The following is a 23,326-nucleotide window of genomic DNA, read 5'->3' on the forward strand; positions in this document are numbered from 1 at the left end:
GAGAAGCCTTCGCAGACGTTCTTCGTCGTTTACCGCTTTCGCCGCTGTATCGTAAAAAAACCTTTAAAGAGCATGCGCTGAGTGAAAGTGATCTGGCTCTTTAATTTATCTGACGCCGTTTACCAGACGGACTGAGATCTGTAGCTTTTATTTAAGCGGGTTAAAGCGACCACGAGAAACGGACGCCCAGGGTGAAAAAATCCATTACACCCTCTGTTTTGTCGCAGGTTTGGTGACGTCCAATAATCGACTTGCTGTGAAGTCTCCGGGGCCGAGGCCTAGAGACATTTTTTTTGTAACGGGCGCTATAAAAAAAATTGGTGTCGATGCTTAACTACATTTAAGGTGCCCGTTTTGACCGGATGTGAACCAATGAAGCACTTTATACTGTAACTGAAGCTTTAACGGTGGGAAACGTTAGCCAGCTAATTAAAGCTACTGCTAACTGCCAGCGAGGAAGTGAGGAACGAAAAAAAATGACATCTCGGAGGTAAGCGGGGGCTGTCTGGAAAACAATGTCTGCTGATAATGCTAGCTGAGTCTGCTAACTTTAAGTGAACTCAGCTGTTTGGATCTTGGTATGTCGGTAGACAGTCAATGAGAGTTCCGACGTTTCTGGACATAGACAGAAATAGGTGGTGTAGGGCTGCTTCATTTAGCGTTACACCGGCAACTTAAGGCAGTCTCAACTTGTTAAGTAAACAGCGCTGTAACATTTGTACAGAACATACAAAGCTAAGCTGTCCACAAACTGTAGTTACTAATAGATAAAGTTCAAGTTAACCAACTCTGCTACAGCTGCTGTTAACAGATGCATCTTGCTGGATTGATTTGTTATGGTTTGAGCTGCTGTCCAAGTCAAACCAGCTGTATTTACAAATAACTGAGCATAAGACACCCCATATTGGTACAAAAATTAACGAGTCATTTTAACGAGAAAACGGGAAAACAGCAGGAGTGCATCAGAATAACGGAAATGAAGTACTTTGACGTTGTAGATATGTGCAGAGTAGGAAGAAGTCATAGCAGTTTCAACATTTTAAGTAAATTAAATTCCTTAGGTAATAAATGTAACGCGTTAAAAAGTCATCGTTAGCGAGTGGAATAAATATATTTCACATAGATGGTGCACAGAACACAGACTTCTTGTACAGACGAGAGGCAAAAGATGAAAATAATATTCACAGGGAGGCAGAGGCAGGAGATGACCACAATGGACGCATGAGTGAAACAGGCAGGCAGTCTTTTCGGGGGAGTGCAGGGTGGCAACTTGTAGAAAGAGCGCAGTCAGCCTCTGAATGTCTTTACTGGAATATACAGAGTTGGATAGAGAGGAAGTGAAGAAAGACAGAGACAGTGTGGCTCTTTTTTACCCTTGGTTCCAAATGAGTCTCATTGTCAGCAAGCATCCTGTGCAATAATACCAGAAACATTATAAGAGAGAGACAAGACTCTCAAAGGAATCCTTTATTGAAATCTAGGCAAGAAATTTTTAACAGCAAGGATGGTGATTGGAGTATAACTTCCCCAGTGGCCTTTTGAAATCCTCATTAATGTGTAAGTCATTGACACATTTAAGCTGTTTTAATCAGATTTAACTTTCATGTCCAGGTGAGCATTAAAATTAAACTTGATTGATACTTCAAAATGCCCAGATAAGTGAGTGGAGATGAAACTACATGCTTTTAGAAGAACTTTGATAATACTGTCTCTGAATAGTGGATTGAAAATTGCAAATAATCAAGTTTTAAGCAGTTAATTCATAATTTTGAACACCTCTTAGTACTATAATTGACCATCCACTCTGAGTTATGTCATGTTGTTGTTGTGCAATGTATGGATTTTTGGCAAAAAGTTCACACAATGCACTATATAATGAGTAAAAATGAAATGCATGTACTTAACAGTAAGTCTAAATTGTTATTTTACTTGTCCTCTTTTAGGTGGTTTCACCCCAACATCACAGGTGTGGAGGCTGAAAACCTCCTGCTGACTCGTGGAGTGGACGGGAGCTTTTTAGCCAGACCCAGTAAAAGCAATCCAGGAGACTTCACGCTCTCAGTACGGTAAGTGACGTTACACATGTTTGTACAAAGCACCATACTCCAGAGGTGCATCCCTAGTGTACTGTGGGATTGTGAAAACTAAACAGTGTTACTGGAGCAAACATTTGGACATTGAATAATCTGTCTGCTGATCCAATGTTTTGTTTTGTTTTTTTGTTTTTTTTCCCCTCCCTTTTAATGATCTGGATGCCTTTCTTTGACTTTATAACAGAAGAATTGTTTTGCATTACCCTTTTACAAGTTAGATTAAAATAAAAATAAAACAAAACATTCTTGCTTGTGAAACAAGTAAGGAAACAAGGAACATACAAAGTTGACTGTCAGAGTCAACTTTACAGAGGTTTGCTTTGATATTTTGGCTATCCCTGTGGTGTGCATTAAGAGTTTTAAAAACCATTACAATACAGGAAGCAATGGATGAACTGTGATTGTTCTGCTGTTTTAATAAAATGTGCTTTTGCACTTTATAAATAATTTTTACAAATCAACTTGAGAAAGACTATGAGCTCTGTTAAGGTGATCAAAGTAAATTTTGAATGGTTGGACATTTCAGTATTGCCAGCCTTTAGGTTTTTCCTAATATTTTTTTTAATTTTTTTTTTGTGGCTTGGTCACAGATGCTGAAGGACTTTCAAAAAACAGGAGTTATACAGCATTATCCCTTCGACTGGAAGAGAAAATATAAATGGATTGAATGAGCAACAAATCGTTTAATTTTCACTTTACATATATTATCTCTTTTTATTATCTCTTTCTCTTTATTCTCTTTTTTTTTTTTTTTAAACTAAAATTTTGCAAGAGTGAAATAATTTACTGGATTCTTCTGTTTTATGATCTGCATAAAGCAAGATTTAAGACACACTTTTTGTAGGACAGTGTAGTTTCACAGCAAAATTGTCCTACCTACTTTGCTTTCAAATAGAACCACATTCGTGGTTCTATTTGACTAATCTATTGGACTAATCAGTATTTCAGCAGTAACAGTTAGTCAAAAGACTGTGGAACTTGAATTAGGTTTTGATAAATCCACAGAGAATTATCCCTCAGTTCTGTAGGATGTTTTAGTCTATTCAGTATAATTGTCTGTTTTCCACGCTCTGCCCACATCACATTCGTTTCCAGGAGCAGCAGGCAGGTGTTTTGAGTGAACAAGCACAGATAAACCCCTGCAGCACATTAGGTACCCAGCACTAAACTAACAAGCAGTCAAAGTTGGAAACTAGCACATCTACATCTAGCAGCTTAATGGCCAGATGGTTCACTTAGGAGCTGGTGCAGAGCAAGCCTGAGAGTAAATATTAGACTTATATTTAACAGGTGGACACAAACATGACTGGAAAAGAGTAATAGCTTTGCTTGGTGTGTGAAGAGGGAATTGTTTAAGTAATAACATGATACAATATGTCTGTATTAGTTCTTTATGTTCTGTCCCTTGCAGCATAATTGGACTATTAAATTGTTGTCTTTCCTTTACAATTTTGGACGATAGTGAGAAATCCAGTATTATCTGAAGAAGGCAAGACCAGTGTTTGCTGATGCAAAAAACCCAAACAACTTTGTATTTTTCTCTTGAGGCCTGTCAAGTCATAAATTCTATTTCAAGATAAAGTATCATTAAGTCAGTTTGGCTGATGTAGCCAGTGTTATTTTTGAAACAGCCACATATTTCATCTCTACGGTCTCTCATCTTGCACCATATTTACTTCCTATGGAAACAAAACAAATCATGCTTCTCGTGTGGAAACTGACATTTCCACAAGGACGCTAGTTTAAATCAGCGTGTCTTGTCCTTTTAAAAAAATTTTTTTTTATTTATTTATTTATTTTAAACTAAGTCACTGACAGTTATTGAGCCGCATATCTGACACAAGTTCTCCTTTTTTCTATTTTCTGTGTTGATGGCAGTCACCTATAATTACTCAACAGTTAGTCTGGTTTGTATCACCAAAAAACATATGCCAATAGAAATGATACCTATGGTGTTAGTGGTACATGTTACACAGTGTTAAACTGATTATCACTTTGCTAATTTTGTATCATTTCTCGCTCTGCATCAGAAGGGCTGGAACAGAAACAAACCTAAGGGTTGTTTCAGTTCAGTTACCGGTAATATAATGTCGTGCCTGTAACAGTTTCCTAAAGTTGGTGACAGTATAAAATTTTGTGTTCTGTTTGAAAGACGAAAGCTGGAGGCACAGAGTACCTCCATAGAGTAGTTTTCATTATCACCTAATGTCCTGATTGATTGAGATCCAATGAATTACTTCATCTGAAAAATGTCATAAAATCTTGTTTTGTCAGATCAAAAGAACTAATTTTCACAAGTGAGAAATACTGTGAACATCTTAATCTTGGGGATTAATCATGGTCAGATTGATTGCCTATAGCTTTCTGTACTTTCATGACGCCATCTCCTCTTAAAGCTGACACTCACAACACTGTCATTTGTAGGTTCATCCTGTTTGTTATCAAGTTACAGCTTAATGTAACTTCTGTGATTCAAGAGCTAAGAGGCAGTTTATATCCTGTCTGCAACTTTTTGCAAAGTAATCATCTTCTGTTTATACATTTTTTAAAATTAAATTAATTCAAATTAAATTAAATGAATTCAATTTCATTTATCTAGTGCCAATTCACAAGAACACCTACCTCATGGCATTTTATATTGTAGGGTGAAAACATCCACCTGCCACGATCATTTGTGAGTGAGGGGAAAGAGAAGAGTGCAGAGGGAAATGGAACAAAAGACACATATGGGAGAAAGATTAAGAGTTTAGTAATTAGTAATGATTTGAATGCAGTAGTAGTGAGTGATGAGTAAGGTGCTGAGTGCGTCATGGAAGTCCTCCATCAGCTTGTTGTGGCATAACTCACCATTAGCTCCAGTTATGTTTTCTTTTCACATAACTGGAGCTAATGGTGCTCATTTTTATTTTATTTTTTAACCCTCCCTAACCCTTTCCCCAAAACTGATTATTAAAGCTATTTTTTAAAATAAAATATTCAGTCATATAATTGAAGACAGAAGAGGGCAGTGAAGAGTGAAAAACAGACCAGTTTTGTGTGTACAAAAATGGACAGAACATGGTGGTAGAACTAAAATAATTAGAGAAAAACACGCTGAAAAATTCTGCAAATTTTATGACTTATAATATGTAACATAATATTTTGGCTGTTTAGCTTGTATCTGAGCTCAAAATATGAGGAAAAAATGGATCATAGGCCAGTTGTTCCTACATTTGTAACCTGATGATGATCTTTCATGTGATAGTAACATAAATGTTTGTGCTGTTCTGCAGGCGAAATGGAGCAGTCACCCATATTAAGATCCAGAACACAGGAGATTACTATGACCTTTATGGCGGGGAGAAGTTTGCCACACTTGCAGAGCTGGTGCAGTATTACATGGAACATCATGGACAACTGAAAGAGAAAAACGGTGATGTTATTGAGCTGAAGTATCCACTCAACTGTGCAGATCCCACCTCAGAGAGGTAAGTGTTAATGTTCATGTAATATTTTTTGTGGCAGAAAAGTTCTAAAAAAAACAAACTCCAAATGAGTTGTCAATAATTTCTGAACACCTTGTATATTTTGTATATTAAATTTACATAAGACCATTTTGGACACAGGTGTTGTTTTTTTATTTTTTAAACTATTTGATAACACTATAGTTGCCAGTTCAATTCACACTTAAACAGTAAGTAAGAACTATAAGCTTCAGATTTTAATGTTATGTCTTTTATCTTTGATAAGCTGTGCTTGCTTCAAGTTAACTAAGGCAGATCTTGCAGTTTACATAATATGAGAGCACATCTCTGTTACGTGATATATTCTACTACCTTCATATTTTCCCATTGCAGATGGTTCCACGGACACCTGTCGGGCAGGGAGGCTGAGAAGTTGCTCACTGAGAAAGGCAAGAATGGCAGTTTCCTGGTGAGGGAGAGCCAGAGCCATCCGGGAGATTTTGTTCTATCGGTCCGTACTGGAGATGACAAAACAGACAGCAGTGACAGTAAACCTAAAGTCACTCATGTCATGATCCGCTGCCAGGTAAGATCCAGATTTTGTACACACTCCGTGTGTTTTCCACACCTAAACTCTGCCTCTTAGTTTGTCTGAATTCTGTGCATCATGTAGCATGCAGGTATACCAGCAGCCACCCAAGTATATTTAGAAATTTAGTTTATCCTTTTCCATCTTTCCAAGGGTAGCAGATTTATTTGTTGACTTTTTTTTTTTTTTTAAAAGCCTTGCTAACCAGCTAGCCCTGGCCCTTAATTATTCTTAACTTTTGGCTGGTTAACAGGCCAGACTGGTGTTGTGGCATTACTCAGTATTACTTAGTTGCCTCTTCAAAATCATGACATGGATTACCTAGATTTTTTCTTTTTTGTAATGAAAATTTCGAGTTCAGAAGCAGAGTGCTTTCTTAGAAAATACTTTTTAATAATACCCAGTGGTATAGCTGCTGCTACCCAAGGTGGATAAGCTAGAAGTTGTGTTGCAGTCACTCATTTTCTATAATATAGAGTTTTTGCACATTACTGAAAGCAACAACATCTCAGTATTTTAAGACAAGATATTCAGTCAATTAACATACCTTGTAAAATTTCACCTAGGTCTTGAGGACTGTATACATAGATATGAATTGGTTGTATACAAAAGACATCTGTATCTTGATTCTGGTAACATAAGGCTAGTCTGTTTTTAATTATATTGCTGATGTACCTGTGTCCTTTTGCTCAGCATGACCTGAAGTATGATGTGGGTGGAGGGGAGAAGTTTGACTCCCTCACAGACTTGGTAGAGCACTACAAGAAGAACCCTATGGTTGAAACTCTGGGCACTGTGCTTCAGCTTAAACAGGTTTGACCCATCTCCTGTAGCCATGTGTTCCCAAGCATTTGTGCCTATATTACCTGCCTCAGAATCTGTTCAGTTGTAAAGGAAGAGAAACATTGGAAACATTTCCTGATTTGTTTCTCTTCTGACTCTTGGTCTTTGCAGCCTCTGAACACTACCCGTATTAACGCAGCAGAGATTGAGAGTCGAGTTAGGGAGCTTAGCAAACTAGCGGAGGCAACAGACAAGGTCAAACAGGGATTCTGGGAAGAATTTGAGGTGAGTGGTCCTACGTTTGTGTTAATTTTTATTATTCGTGTACTTTTGTATTATCGACATCTTTAAAAATGAAAGTAAATAGTCATAACTTTATTACACAAGAAAAACAACACATGGATGTGAAGTGAACTGCCTCCTGTTGCTCATGCTTTCATGCATATCTATTTTATGTGCAGACAGTTTAAAATATGGACATAGCTTCTGTAGCATTTTTATGCCATTGTGAAGCCTCATACTTGCATAGACATGGAGTTATAGTGAATGAAGTGAAAGACTTCATTATTTGTCTGCAAAGATAAATTTATAACCATAAATTAGGTGAAGTTAGTGAAAACCGGGTTCTGTTTACATGATAAATTTTTTTTGGTGTCACTATAATCAATGAATAATCATAGGTAATTGTGATCTTAATATTTAACCAAATAATTGTGATAAGGATCACCGTGGAGCCCTAATTATAAAATTGACAGCTGACTAAAATTAATAGTGTTGGACATTAACTGTAAATTAGTGTCATGGATCACAGTAGCCAGTGAAATAATTTAGCAAGCTAGCGAATTAGCTTTTCTACGTACCGTACATGATTTCAGGAGGAATAATGTTAGCAAGCAAATTGCAGTTAGTTGCAACCTTATGCCTGTACTGGCAACATACAGTAATGTAAGCTAATAAAGTAATTTGAAAATGGCAGACTTTGGAATTAGCTGACCTTTTCTACTCAAGATAGTATTTGTTTATATACGATTTCTTGTGATTTGTCTGCATCAGCGATAGTTGTATTCACTAACATTAACCAGAAGAGCGATAGGTTAAGGGTTTGAGTCTTGCTATGTATTGAATTTCCTGTTAATGTTGACAATAATTTTCTCCTGAAGGCCAAATCTCGTGTTCGCAAGGCTTCACTCAACAAATATGCCTAGTGTCGGCTAACTTCAGCTTGCCTGCTAAGGCTAACAAATAACTTGACACCTAACATAATGTGGCATGATTGTTGATGTCAGAGTATTTCAGAAACTCCTCATTTACTGGGTTATTTCCCCCAGAAAACCATCTCTGGATAAAGTGTGATTAAAAATTTTAGAAATCTTGGTTGGAAATGGCATTTTAAAATGTGACTCTCCTCTTTTTTTCCTATTCAGACCTTACAGCAACAAGAGTGCAAGTTGCTCTACAGTCGCAAAGAGGGCCAGAGACCAGAGAACAAAAACAAGAACCGATACAAGAACATTCTGCCTTGTAAGAAAATCACTCATTTTTGTCTATAAAAACCCTCCAGTTTAACTGCTCAAGGACCTCCTGAAGGGATTTTTGAGGCAACTAACTACTGATTTTATTTCCATTTCCAGTCGACCACACACGCGTGGTGCTGAAAGACGGGGACCCAGATGAGCCAGGCTCTGACTATATCAACGCCAATATCATCATGGTAGTATCCACTGTCATGGTAAACTCATGTCATCTTTGGGACACACATTGCACACACTGCATATGTATGTGATAGTATGTAGATGGCTTCATATGTCAACTTTCACTCACGCCGCTATTCATCAGCCTGTGTGATCAGTCAGTTTGTGTTCTTGTTTGCTGTATTTCTCAGTTGCTGACTGTGTCATGCTTATGTGTGTTTATGCAGCCGGATTTGGACTCAAAGTGTAATCAAGGCACCAAGGTGAAGAAGAGCTACATTGCCACTCAGGGCTGTCTACATAACACCATCAGTGACTTCTGGAGGATGGTTTTTCAGGAGGACTCTCGAGTCATCGTCATGACCACCAAAGAGGTAGAAAGAGGGAAGGTAAGCTGCTCAAATTCTTAAAATAATTAATCTAAGCAGACAATATGGTTGATTGTCAGGGATAAACACCATTGTTAACAAATTCTAAACTGTTAGGTCATTAAGCTTGAGTTAGTATTTTATTAAATAAAAAGAAGTTAATTAGTAATGTTTATTAATTTGTTAACAGTTTGAAACTACCTTTAAAGTTAAAGCACCAAAACTGCATGACAGGTTTATCATGGTTCAAGCTGAAATGCACTGATCACAACTTTAACCCTGCATGTTTAGAAAATATACTTAAAAGTTCCCAGTGTCTTTAAAAAAAAAAAAACAACCCCCCCCCCCAAAAAAAAACAAAGGTAAAGAACTTCTGTGAGACACTATCAACGCTCCTAAATTGACGTGTTTAAGATAAAACAAGATAGATGCCATCCCAAAAGTTGGAAAATCCTTTTACAGCAGCCAAAATGTCATACACAACCCATGAGAAAATATCTTGACAGTAAAACGACTCAATAAGTTAAATATAAAATTAGAATATAGAGCACAGTAAACAAAATAAAATAAAGATGCACCAAAGGGAACAACAGAATAGAATGCCATGCAAAAAGTTGAGTATAATACAATTAGAACCACAATAAGAAAAATGTACAAATACAAAAAGAAAAACTACAAAACTTCAAAATTTTATACAAAAGTTCAAAGTAAAGGATATAGTGTGGAAAAAGTAAAAAAACAAAAATAGTCAACTTCCTGATAACTAGCTATCTTAGCTAATATTAGCAGTAACTTCTAGTATGTGAAATTTCCATGTATGTATGCATGTATGTTTCCTTTAAAAAAATTAAAATGTGTTTAACATATTTACAGAAAATATCGACATTCACAGGAACTTCAAATGTTCTACTACTACTACTGATGAATATGTAATGTGTAACTATGTGATTGTGTTTCAACAGAGTAAGTGTGTGAAATACTGGCCAGACGTGTCAGCGCTGAAGGAGTATGGGGCTATGCGTGTTCGCAATGTCAGAGAGACGTCTGCACATGACTACATCTTAAGAGAACTGAAACTTTCCAAAGTTGGACAGGTGAGTTGTTTGTTTGTATGAAAATATACTGTGCAAATCTAACATGATGATTCTTTGAAAAAAAAAAAAAAAAAGTTGTTATCCATCATTGAAGTTCACTGCAATAAATGCCAAAAATTACTAAAGATGACAGATTTAAAACCTGTTCAAATCCCATGAACCCCTTTGATTATGGACTCTTTGTTTTTTGTTGTTGTTTTTCAGGGCAACACAGAACGTACAGTTTGGCAGTACCACTTTAGGGCCTGGCCAGATCATGGAGTCCCCACTGACCCAGGTGGTGTACTTGACTTCTTAGAAGAGGTCAACCTTAAACAGGAGAGCATATTGGATGCTGGGCCAATAACGGTACATTGCAGGTACCTCAAATTCCACAGTCAGAACACTTTATCATTGATAATGAAAGAGATATGGTTATTCAAAGTCTTGTTTTTCAGTGCAGGGATTGGGCGGACAGGAACCTTTATAGTGATTGACATCCTAATAGATGTGATCAGAGAAAAAGGTGAGTACACATGCACTCTGTGGCCACTGTAGCACCAAGCTCACAATTCTCCATATTTTCTTCTGCATATTTTCTTAGTCTGTAAATGCATTTCTTTTTCTTTCTTTTTCTTTTTTTTTTTTTTTTTTTTTTTCCCCAAAATTGATTTTTGTTCCAGGCTGCATACATATTAATGTCTGCTCTGAGTCTGAGCATTTTAAGTGTGATTGTGAGGACAGATATATATTTGGTGAAATAATTAAATAACTTTGTATTTAATTTAATGGTACCTGTCCTGCACTGTATCATGAATTTATTTTATCTGTCAACCTTAACCTCTGTCACAGTCAGGGGCTAGGGCTAACACTGATCTAGTCAAAACTTACTTTGGCCTAGGGCCAGTTCTTTCATTGGTTGCTTCTTAATAGCAACTACACAGTTTGTGCTTGCATACTTGCCAGTTTCTTGCCAGTACTTGAAACGAACACTCAGCAGTCTAGACGTGTGAGGATGATGTCTTATACACGTCTACATAACTCTCTGCTTATCCAAGAAAAAACACACACAGATTACATGTTTTTTGTTTTGTTTTTAAAATTCTACTAGACTTCAAAAACTTATAAGAGACAACTGATGTTTAGAATAAATAATCTAAGCTTTGTTGCTCCCTTGTCACAAAGGGTTGCTACAGCAGGTAGCTCCTCATATTTGATATTAGCAGAGTTTTATGCGAGATGAACCTTCCTGATGCAATCCCACAGAGTACTTGTATCTCCCCTTTTGCTTGCCGAGTTGTTTCATTAAAAATATATATAATTTGATCATTTCTGGAGAATGTAGTCCAAATGTTTCTGCACTCATGCCTGGATGTCATGAGTGCCTGGTCAGCTGATACCTTGAGAGATAAGGGGACTGTTATGTCTCATATTTTCAAATACGTCGAAGCGCTTTTCCAGGTTCTCTTGAAAAAGTGACCAGCTGTTTGAAGATTACGCTATTACATTGTCATCAACAAAAATGTGCATATTTGGTTTCCCTGACTTATAAACTCTATAAAGAATGGTGTTTGGGACAAGATCTGGACTGCAGTCTGGAGTCTATTTTTGACTATGCAAAATGCATTAAATTTGTTAAATTATTTATTTATTTTTCCTGGTGCAGGAGTGGACTGTGACATTGATGTGCCGAAGACCATACAGATGGTTCGTTCTCAGCGTTCTGGGATGGTGCAGACTGAGGCACAATACAGATTCATCTACATGGCTGTACAGCACTACATAGAAACATTGCAGAGGCGCATAGAAGAAGAGCAGGTACGCAGCACTTTGTTTTTTATTTTTCACCTCACTTCTACTCACACTTATACCATTCATCTGCTTTCTCCTCCACAGAAAAGTAAGATTAAGGGACGTGAGTACACAAACATTAAGTACTCTTTGTCTGACCTGACTGGAGGAGAGCAGAGCCCTCTGCCTCCTTGCACTCCTATTCCTACTCCCACCTGCACAGAGTAAGTGCCTCTTAAATGACCTGTGGCATTTAAACCCTTGTAAAGAAAGCATTGACAGTTTCTTGTTGATTTGTATTTGTTGTCAGGATGAGGGAGGACAGCTCCAGGGTGTATGAAAATGTGGGGCTGATGCAGCAACAGAAGAGCTTCAGATGAGATTCACCTTTTGATACCAGTGCTCTATCAGCTCCAGGTAAATCCATGAAGAACATACGGAGAGAACTGTCATAGCTTTAAATGAGAGGAAGCTGATCTAAAAAACAAAAATACAACCAGTTCTGCTTGTCAAAGAGAAGGAATTAGAAAAAGACAGTTGTCTACAGTAGTTAAAACAATAAAGGTCAGTCTTTATAGCATTAAATACAGAGTTATTGTTAATTAAGGAGAAAACAACAAAACTAGCTTTGATTAACTTTTACCTTTTTAGATTACCTAAAAAAAAATTAAATATTGTGTTCTAATCTTTTGTAGTTTATATATAGCTGAGAAGAAGGCTAAATTTACTGAAGGGAAATTTAAATTATAATAATGGAAAACATTTTTTAAATTATTATTATTATTATTATTATTGTCACTTAATGCATGAGCTGACATTGTGATTAAGTAAGCACACCTCAAATATCCATGTAACATCTCTGACCATTTCTGCTAAAGACTTGTAATCTGTTTCCTTATTTGGAAGATGAAAAGTGCCAGTCCTTTTTTTCTTTTCTTTCCTGCATTTTTTCATACCTACTGTTAGTACATTAAATGTCAAGCAATCAAGTTATTAAGTGGGGTCATTTATCTTTCTCATACCTACACTGTTTCTGTTATCTGTACCTAATTGTTCTAATGCTCTTAACTATGTTTTTAAATCATTTTAAGCACAAAGACATTCCACAAGATCTTTATTCCATTTTTAGAAACCTGCACCTTCCTCTGAAAACTTAACAACTTGTTCGTCCTCACAGAGATCAGTCCTAGAGATAAAGGCTTTTGGATAACTGAGCTATAGGCTTTGTCAAAATGTTGTTGAAAACTGTAGGTTTGTTCATGGTGTCCCCTGCTGCTCTGTTTTTTCAGTTGTTAAACCACATGTAATTCAGGATATCTCTGAATCGTGTTCTAGTCTGTTAACCAATCACTACTGCATCAAAACTACGACATTACAATTTAATCTTGATGCAGGTTTAATATTCCAGGTAAGAAAATTCATTCACTTTACCTGGAAGGAGTGTTTTCAGTAGGAGAAATTTTTTCATCATTCATTCAAGTGACTTTTGTCAGTGGGATTACAATGCAGTGATTAGTGGAAAATTGCAATAGAATTAAAGTATGTAATGTTCAAAACATAAATATTTCCTTGAAGCATAAATGATCCTACACGTTTCCTATGAAACAATAACAAGTTGTACATTTTCAATGTTTAAGTGTTCCCTTTCAGTCATTTAAGAGTTAAAATGCAAATAATTAGTTTAACTGACTGATATATCTGACTAGAGAAAAGAAGCAATGTTTAAGCAGTGCCATCCAATGTTTCACCTCAGGATTGTGCTGATATGAAAATGCTACAACTGAAAATTGCCAGTTTGTCACAATGCATGTAAATAATCCTCAGTGCATAAATAACATCTTGCACCCCCCCCACCCCCCACCCTCCACCCCACCCCTATCTAACACAGACCAGTATTGCATCCAGACAATCAAATTAAATCAAGTTTGTTTGTTTTTTTCTTTTTAGGATCTTGATACCTGACAGTTTTTTCGCCAGCCACACCTTGAAGCCTGAGACTTGACCATAATGATATGGAACAATGGGGGAAAGAAAACAAGAACACACACACACACACACACACACACACACACACACACACACACACACACACACACACACACACACAAGATACGAGGGAGACCAGAAACTGGGGTTCCCCTCCTGTTCTTGCTTATTCTTAAGTGAACAATTTCCCTCTAGTTGAATTCTAAACCACTGTGATCGTCAGAAGAGCCTTTGAGAAGCCTAACATGCTAAATCTACTACTAAACCACAGTTTGGGTTTAGGCTTTGTAAATCTCACTGCAAAAAGGGCTGCCAACAGCGAGCACCCTCCTCAGAGGGAAAAGAACCTAACTAATCTTTGCTCATCTCTCATTCTTCTGTGTAATTTTTTTTTTTTTTTTTAATTAACCAAAGGAAAGTGAAATTGATCGTTTGTAGATGGAAGTGAAGAGTTTACTGAAAAAGGCCTGTGCCAAACCCACACACAATTTTATTCACATTTTGCACCTAGTTATACAGTCTTTGGGCTCAACAAAAGTGGGGGAAAAACTTCCAGTGGTTTTTACTGTTGATTTGTAACTACACAAATTAATTTTTCTGTGGCAAAAACACCTCAAAGAGAAACAAAAATTCAGGTTCTTGGGAGTGTAATTAACTTCTTTGTCTCCTAGTTCACGAGTTTAGTACGCTTTCATTAGGATTAACAGTGTTGGTTAATCATTCCAGAGCTCAAGCCGAATGTCCTTAATGCTGCACTTTGAATTGGCAGCATTAGTTTCAGTTAAGCCTTGATTCATCTGGTGGATTTATGAATCTGGATTTTTGGGAGGAGTTTCCTGAAGCTATGCACTTATGTTGCAAAGTCAGGATGTTGACATATTAGGACTTCAGGGGAGTCTCTGTATGTCATTTGCAGGCATTGCCATATGCTGATGGCTGCCAAAAAGATGTCTCTTTTTTTTTTTTTTTTCCCCCCCTTTTTTTTTGTAAGTGCATTTTCCCTTTTTTTATTATTCTTTTCTTGTTAAAGATAAATGCCTTTATATACCATTGCCTATTTTGAACACCACATGTACTTAAGTTTAAAAGTTTGTTCTAGGAAGTAATCACACATCAGTTTTGGTAGTAGATAAATTGTTATGGTTGTGGTCAGTTGGATTCAGGAGCTTATACACACAAACAAACATTCACACATTTTATAGGAGAGTATTTTCTGGTCTTTCTTTTGTGTGTCAATCAAAGTGAACAGTTTTATTGGAATACTTTGACATTTTGGAGAAAAACAATCATTTACTCCAGATAATACGATGGATCCCACTCTCACATCTGTAAACTATGAAGCTATAGCTAGTAGCTATTTGTTTAGCTTAGTTTTGCTTAGAGACTGAAAACGAGGGAACGGCTATATTAAATCTACTTAAAGGTAAATCAATAAAACAAATATTTGGATTAATAGTATTTGTATACATGTTTAATGACATCACTATTCTAAATTATCTGTAAAGAAACGTACTTTCGTTCTATCAAATCCATGAAACCATGCTGATTTTAAGTTACACATTGGACTTATGAAAAGTACTTGTGTTACTTTTTCTATATCTGCTAATGTCTGGGTGCTCTTTATTCTCAGATAATAGTAATAGACACCTGGTTCAAATTGACCCGTATTCTTTTTGGTTTGTTCACTTTTACGTAACTTGTGATGTTTATTGTAGAGTCTGCATGGAGCAGCTATCAGGTCCTCCTTAGGCCCAGCCGGGTATATGAAAATTGTATTGTTATCATGTAACTTACTAATATTTACCATTTGGCATCGCATGCAAAATAAAAAAAGGGTTTTTAAAGATGTCATCACTTTTGTAGATATTCACCAATTTGATCTCATAATGGCACTACATGAGTATCCTCAGGGAAACTTGAATGTACCTTGCATTCAAGATTAGCACCAAATTTAATGGCTGTTCATCTGTTAGTTACTGAGATGATTTAAGTCTGGACTAAGGCAGTGGACTGACTGATTGAAATTGCCATCTATAGTGCAGTGCTCGAAGGATGACTAACATCACCTTGAGGAAGCGTATGGTGGAAGCGATTCTTGACTGTGCTTATACAGACTAGCCTTATGCTAAGCCAGCTTTATATTCAAAGTGCAGATATGAGAGTGGAATCTTATCAGCTAACAGTAAGAATTGAAAATGTATTTTCTTAAATGTCACTGTTTCTTTATCTTCACGATCAGCTTCAATATTAGGATAGTCACTTTTTTTCAAACATGTGGCCTCAGTATTTTGTCAAGCATTGTCAGTTTCTGCACATTTGCTTACCATCACTACGCCTTGAGAAACTGCAGTTTTGCGATTGAACTTGCTGTAACAGTGCTGACTCAGAATCTCTCCTTTTGAGAAAAAGGAAGAAGCAGCTTGCCTTGTGAATAGTTCTCCGTAACCACTGATTTTGGACTGAACAGCTTCTTTCTGTGATTTTAAAAAAAAAAAAAAAAAAAAAAAAAAAAAAAAATCATGACATCAGTGTTTCCGGGAGCTGCTTCCTCTCATTGGAGGACTCTGCAAATATGTGGCTGCTCCACAGCAAGTGTTCTTTGGAACATCTCCCGTGTAAACGCCATCATCTGACTGAGATCTTCTGTAGTGTGGTGTACTGTATGCAGTTTTTATCGTTGAATGGTTGACTTTGTACCTGCTTAATGTTTTGTGGAATGTGTGTGTGTGTGTGTGTGTGTGTGTGTGTGTGTGTGTGTGTGTGTGTGCGCGTGCGACATTGTGGCTGCTGACGGCCATACTTGTTCTAAGTTACATTCTTGGCTTTGTTTTTTTTGTTTTTGTTTTTTCTCCCTGAGATGATAAAACTGCTTTCCATTTATCATGTAAGCAATTTAGATACATAGGCATACGCATAGAAGGCGAGTCTATGTGTATGTGATAGCTATTAAAAAGAAACAAACCAACTTAACAGTGCTCTTTAGTTCCACCGCCGTTCAAGAACCCATAACACTTAAATGTGAATACTTTCATCCTTAACATCCTGAACAAAAAAAACAAACAAAAAAAAGGTGATCGCAATGCAAACAAAGTCTATTTTTTAAATTGTACATGAGTTCCAGGTAGAGGAGAATGTACTTAAACATATCTACTTGCCAATAAAATATACTGTATGTATATTCCTGCAGCTTTCCTCCTCTGGCATGGGGAGGAACCTCTCACAACGCTTAAAGGTTTATTGTATGACTTTCAATGCAGTTAACCATGTTAACTTCCTTAATTAACAATAAATGGCTGATAAATGCCTCATTAAGTCATTGTCTGTCTTTTTTTTTTTTTTTTTTAGCGAGAAATATTAATCTAAAATTATACTGATAGTCCAAATTGATATGCTTGGTGAAATTTAAGCACTGAAAAGTGTGATAAACTTGAGTTGGCCAAGTAAGAAGCAAAAAGGGGAAGCTGCTTTAAAAGTTAAAGTTTGTTTTGTTTCCTGTTTGGACGTTTAATCGTATACTAATGTTGATGTAGAGGTTTTGTCTTGGTGCTGACACTTGTTCACAAGAATAGTGCAGTGCCTGCATAAATGGTTACTTAATTGTCAGCTGGAAATTAAAATATCACATGGACATCACATGCTGGAACCATAAAGGTTTTAGCCTTGAGGATGACACAAACTGTTGCAAAGTTATGCTAAGCAACACTAATACAGGTGAATCTGCAGAAACATGTTCAGTTACTTCAAATTGACTTCATGCTGCATTCATCTAGGATTCTTCCATACATACATGCTGCTTGACTTTTTCTGGATCAACGTGGGGGCTATGGACGCTGGTGCAGACTTTCCTGCATGTTTCTCACACAGTACGCTGTTGTTCTCAGCTTCCTGGTCTTTGCTATTGGTTGTGACCAACTGGGATTCTGGGCTTGTGAGCTCTCATCACCTCATCAACACTCTGGATAGGTTGCTAATCTGTTGCTGGGCTAAGATGTGGCGAGAGACAATTTTGGAGTCATTAGAGAACCTGCAGTTTTTTGTCTAGACTCTCTGCTCCAGAGTTTACTGCTATTTTTTCACATATATTTAATTAGTATACATAACTGCACTGTTTACCAAATGTGTTGAAATTATGTAATCAAGCATGAACATCAATGCCAGCTCCATACTCTAGTTGAAGCATCAAATTTGCTGCTGATAACTCCAGGGTTGGTGTTGTGGACAAGACTGTTCTAAACTGAACCAGATTAATTGTGACATGAATGGAACTGCAATGCAAATTAAGTTGTACCTTAGTCATAAAAGCCATTAAACCGTCAATTATGAAAACATAATGGATGAAGAGTAAAAGTTGCGGAGCGGCAACTAACTGGAGCTCGAATGTCAGCAGATGAGCAAAAAAAATAAACATTTTCAAGTGTTCATCAAAGTGTTAGTTTGCAAAGAATGAGTGAAGTATTTAAGTTATTAAAGTCAAATCAAATCACTTTTATTGTCACGTCACATTACTGGTACACTGGTACAGCACACGTAAGTGAGATTCTTTTGTGCAAGCTTCACAAGCAACAGTGGTGTGCAAAAATACAAGAAACGTAAGAAACAAGCCGAATGTGAGAATTATGAGAATAATGTGTCGGCTGACAACTGATGGATAAAGTATCAAAGTTAATAAAGCTGAATAGTTTTTGTTATCGCTGTAAGTGGCACTGTTACAAACGGTTGGTTATGTGGTGTAATCTGTTGCAGTGTGTGAGAGAGAGTTTGTCCATGTTTTCATGATTTATGCTCATAACACACAGCTGGAAACATGCACAGATGGATTCCATTTATAGTAATTAGAGAAAATGTGTCTTTTTCAATTTTAATGTGACCAGTTAAAGAAATGTTATTGTTGGAGTTAAATGTGCCTCTCACAATCAACTCTCAAACCCCTTTTGTTGTATAATGCATGATTGGCATAACCTCTTGAGATCTTTAAGACTTAAATATTATTGTATAGGCTATAAATAGACTTTTTTAGGCTAATCTCATTTACCTCAGAGGGCAAGGCTTAATAAAGCTGACATGAGCTCAGTGCTTAATGAGTAAAACAGCTTTTAGATAGAGAGAGGGCGTGATATTAACTGAGGAGTACCAACCAAAATAACAACAAAGCAATTTCACAGTTGTTGAAAAGTATGTATTCAATTCAGCATCTATCCCAGCTATCACAGTATGGGAGGGCAGGTCGCCAATCTGTCACAGGAGCAGATTACTTTAGACAATTTTAAAAAGGTCAAAACAGTCTATCTCATTGGAAGCAAAACATAAAGAAATGAAGGGTGATTTAATACTTTTTGCACAATTTTTTTTGCACAAAATTTCTGTTAAGCCCTGATCAGCTTATTTAATCTTTTGAATTTTGGGTCATGACATATGTCCAACATCCTCCTGCAAATATTTCTTCTGTGGTCCCATTAGCAATTGATTCTCAGTTAAAATAAGCTTAGTTTAGCTGTAATGCACAAATTATTTAATTTACTGTGTGAAGAAAGATTGGTTAATAAAAAGCAGCAAAAGATATATATATATTTATCGCACAGAAGAGAGAAGTGAAATGACAAACCGCTGGAGAGTCACGGACAGCTCAGAGGGCAGAGGTATCATGTCGGAGCTCTGTCAGTTTCTAAAGATGTTTGTACAGGGTGTGAAGAGAGAGGCTGCAGAGGAAGAGAGCAGCAGCAGAAGCCCCACTCTACCAAAGAAACACTTCAGACTGTGAAGCCTTTTCTGGAGAACCTATTTTCTCAAGACTTTAATAGTTTTAAGACTTTGGCACTGCTTCTATGAACTGCGTTGGACATTTGTCGCGGCTGTGACTGGAAGTTGAACCAGGCACATCTATTGTAGAGCCAACTGTAAATTGGTGCAAAATGGACTAAGGATCCATAAAGACAGTGCCAAGTGTAAATTATCCTCTGCTGCATGTTAGCCATCAACAAGAATTAACAAAGTGGTAAGTATTATGTAATGTTTAAGGTTGTCTCTAAAATGATGTCCGAAAATGTTGGAAAACATCTTGAGGTTTTAACTTTTATTGTTGCTTTTCTGCCTTTTGTTTTAAATGCTTTAAATCTAAGAGCTACTGGCAAATCTGATGAGGGTGTGCCCACACATCATCTAAATCACAGAGCTTTAGTCCCTCTCGTACTTGTTTGAGTTTTGGGATCAGTCGCACCAGTTCATCCAATGTGATGGCACTAATAGACAGGGAGAAAATAATACATGAATTCAGTCTGAATGAAGACATCATGCCAAATATTTTTTGACAGCAAAATCTGGAACAAGGTTGGGTTTGATAGTTTTAGTTATAAAACTATCTTGAACTATGAAAAGTTAAGTGTGACCTACTTAGCTCCCACTGATTTTGTTTAGTTTATGTTTTTTGTTTTATGCCAGCTTTTCATTTAAAGGTTTCCAGTTCTGGTCTCTTCACTGTGCTGTGCTCCACCACTCCTGCAACCTAGAACTGGTCTAGTAACTTTTATATAGTGTCTTACAGTGACATATCTCTCAATCTCTTTCCCTAAATATTCATTTTTATTTTCACTATATACGATGTAGGTTTAGATTTTCCCTCCTAAATTGTGATCGTCTCCGCCAGTCGATCTGCTGCTTGTGTGTGTGTTTCTCTTTGTTTTTTTTTTTTGGCTCCTCCTTTATGTCTATGTGTGTTTTCCAGTGTGCCAGTTTATAGGCGTCATCAGGCCAGAAGGTCTTTCCCACGCTGAAGCCAGCCACACCTGTCTTCCATCTAGATTCCAGGTGCTGCTGATCACTTTCGCAAAGTGGTTGCTAAACTGTTTGACTGAGCTTGAGTCAACGCTGGATCGTTCAGTTACTGAGTTAGTGAAGTCCCAGTTCTGAGTGGAAATAGTCTGTGTGTTTTTGTGAGTTCACCAAACTGATCTCTACACCTTGTCTTGTTAGGAACTTGGAGAGGAGTGTGTCATGGGATTGGAGCATTTGTAAATATCAAGTGTTGGAGTTGTTTGCCTGTCACACCACGGAGCGGGAGTTGGGAGCACGTTCACGGAAACCACTTCTTTGAAAGCTGTTTCACGATTGTTTACATGTCTCACTGTAAATCAAACGCACTGTCTTTGATTGGAAAGTCCTGCATTTGGGTCCTGTTCTCACCACGCACCTTGACATAAATAATAAACACTTTGATTTAGAAACTGCATTTTGTGTTTAGTTGTGTTATCATTGTCTAATATTTAAATTTGTTCAATGATCTGAAACACTTTTTTACACCAATGTATGTACGTAAAAGTTCTGTTCAAAAACCATCAACAGAATCATTCCAACAATGTGAACCTGAAGCTGTCACTGCAACTCTACTAATGCCCAGTTTGTAACAACAGACATGATGCCTCATGCTACAAAACAGCCCTAAGAGATGCAGTTAAATGCGGCCTCAAAGTCCGAAAACACACACACATATTGACCAATTGGGCAAACTTGTCGACACTGTTCTTCAGAGGATAAAGTGCTGGTGCCGTGTTCCACCACCAGACTTCCAAACAATGTTGCAGAGATGTGCAAACCAGGAAAGAACAAGAGCCTTATGGCCATTTTCAGAACTTTTTTTTAAATTGTAATTCTAAGAATCGTTTGGCACATGGTGTTTTGGAAATGTAAATAATGATCAAATGATAACTACAACAGCAATAATAATAATAATAATAACATTAATGGTACTAAGAGTTATATGATTACTACATTTTTAAGAATTACTGGACTACATACTTATTTATTATATAGACTATATAGTACATAAAATCAAAATTTGCATGTTTTATGTAACTGAAATGTTTAATTATGTGGGTTAAAGAAAATATTACAGTTACAAAGTATATTTATATTAAACATGTCTATACTTACTGCATTTGATGTACTTTAACCATGCGGAATGTAACTCCTGCATTTGTGTAATTATGCCACCCCACTTGATTTCCATGCCACCCTAAGAAAATTTCTTTAGATCTGCCCCTGGTAGTGGATGAGACCTCAGAGATGATGACTAGGATTGGAACATCTGTCAATCAATATGGTAATGCCCATAACTCAATTATCCAGGTGGATGAGTTATAAAAAAGTTGATCCAACGTGTTGGCCCTGGAGTTGTTATAAAGGAAACTATCCTTAGAGGCTAAGATTTTGTTTGATGTCATGTCATAAAAATGCTTTTTAAATCCTGTAATGATAGACATTTCAACATGAAAGTTTAGAGGGGACTGAATCTCATTTGCACCCAGCCTCAACTGGTACCTAGACGAACTGCAGTAAGGCTTAATTTTTCATCTCCAGAGGCTGCCCTTTGTTTCCACAGTGTTGCAGATGAATCAGAAGAAGTGCAGTGTCTAGCGTAAAATTACACACAATTAAAAAGTGCTTCATTAAACACAGTCTAAATAATAAATCACCTAGTTCCTAATCTGTTTAAAGAGTTCCTTGTCTCCTTGCTCCTGGGTGTCTTTGCTCACCCAGACGCTTCTCTGACATCTCACTGACCCGAGGCCAGGATGACAGCTTCAGAGCATGCTGTTGTGACCAGATGAGACATGCTAGACATGTTATTTTCTTCATTTCATACAGCTGAGCAGCCAAAAATACTTCTACTTATTTCTGCCCCTACAGCATTTTTACATTTAGCCATTGCCTTGACAAAAAGTCTTAATGTAAAAGTCGTATATAATGAAATGCTGTTATATATTAAAATACTTTACATTGTTAGCTGAGGAACAAAAGCCTGCTGTTGCAACATAAAAGCTGTTTTAAAAAAAACGATTTTTTTTTTAACAAAGCACAATGATTTTCATTGATTCTAGCAATGCTACTATGTAGCTCCAGCCAAGATAACTGTCACATGTAAGGTGCAAAACGTAGCACAGCATTATGAAACTACAGCAATTAAAGGTGTTGTAATAAAGTAGACAGGAGTACCAATGTTGTTTAAGCAAATGTTTTTCCTTCTTCCAGCCAGTAAGACAGTGCTGTGATCACACAAATATATGATCTAATATATGTTCTTCAAGATGCTTTTTTTCCTTCTTCTAGCCATGCATTATTGACTCAATGACCCCTAGTTGCTGCTACCAATTTGGAAAGTTTCATTTCATTCAGTGAACGGTTTTCATTTCGCTCATATGTATGGCTGTGTCATTTTACAACACACGAGCTCACCATTCAGTGGCTGGCCAGCGTCCACAATATAACTTTCAAACACATGTGTGAACCCCAGTCACCACACACTAGACAGAATGTGCTTGTGAAGCAATTTTTATTGTAAATGTAAAACTTTACTGGTACTTTTCAGCTCCAGTTGGACAGCTCTCCAGCTCTCTCCTGCTCTGGTCCCAGCGTCATTTAAATATGGGAGATTTTGATTACTGGATTGTCCACAGCGTCCCTGGCAGCCTGCACAGCCCTGCTTTTTGAGCCTGCCATATCACCCCTCCCCTGCAGCA

General features: G+C 37.0%; 1 protein-coding gene across 4 annotated transcripts; it reads left to right on the forward strand.

The window, feature by feature from the left end:
• ptpn11a (protein tyrosine phosphatase non-receptor type 11a) lies at positions 1–23,326 on the forward strand. 4 transcript variants are annotated; one of them, XR_014921479.1, is made up of 17 exons: positions 1–490; positions 1,944–2,066; positions 5,366–5,560; positions 5,930–6,122; positions 6,819–6,938; positions 7,080–7,193; positions 8,333–8,429; positions 8,540–8,637; positions 8,827–8,988; positions 9,930–10,061; positions 10,266–10,420; positions 10,499–10,566; positions 11,707–11,858; positions 11,937–12,055; positions 12,142–12,248; positions 20,536–20,698; positions 20,784–21,039. XR_014921479.1 is itself a non-coding variant. In XM_085464392.1 (16 exons), exons 1-15 carry the CDS (start codon positions 477–479, stop codon positions 12,209–12,211), a joined length of 1,812 nt encoding a protein of 603 aa, XP_085320518.1. In that variant the 5' UTR covers positions 1–476; the 3' UTR covers positions 12,212–12,248; positions 23,176–23,326. The 4 variants fall into 4 exon arrangements, 3 of the variants coding, with proteins under 3 accessions (XP_085320518.1, XP_085320517.1, XP_085320519.1); XM_085464392.1 differs by lacking the exons at positions 20,536–20,698; positions 20,784–21,039 and adding an exon at positions 23,176–23,326; XM_085464391.1 differs by lacking the exons at positions 20,536–20,698; positions 20,784–21,039 and adding an exon at positions 13,779–17,129.

The sequence above is a fragment of the Copadichromis virginalis genome, linkage group LG7 (assembly GCF_057382275.1).
Source record: "Copadichromis virginalis isolate Kocher_CV1m ecotype Utaka linkage group LG7, C_Virginalis_male_GT1.1, whole genome shotgun sequence".
Classification (NCBI taxonomy): domain Eukaryota; kingdom Metazoa; phylum Chordata; class Actinopteri; order Cichliformes; family Cichlidae; genus Copadichromis; species Copadichromis virginalis.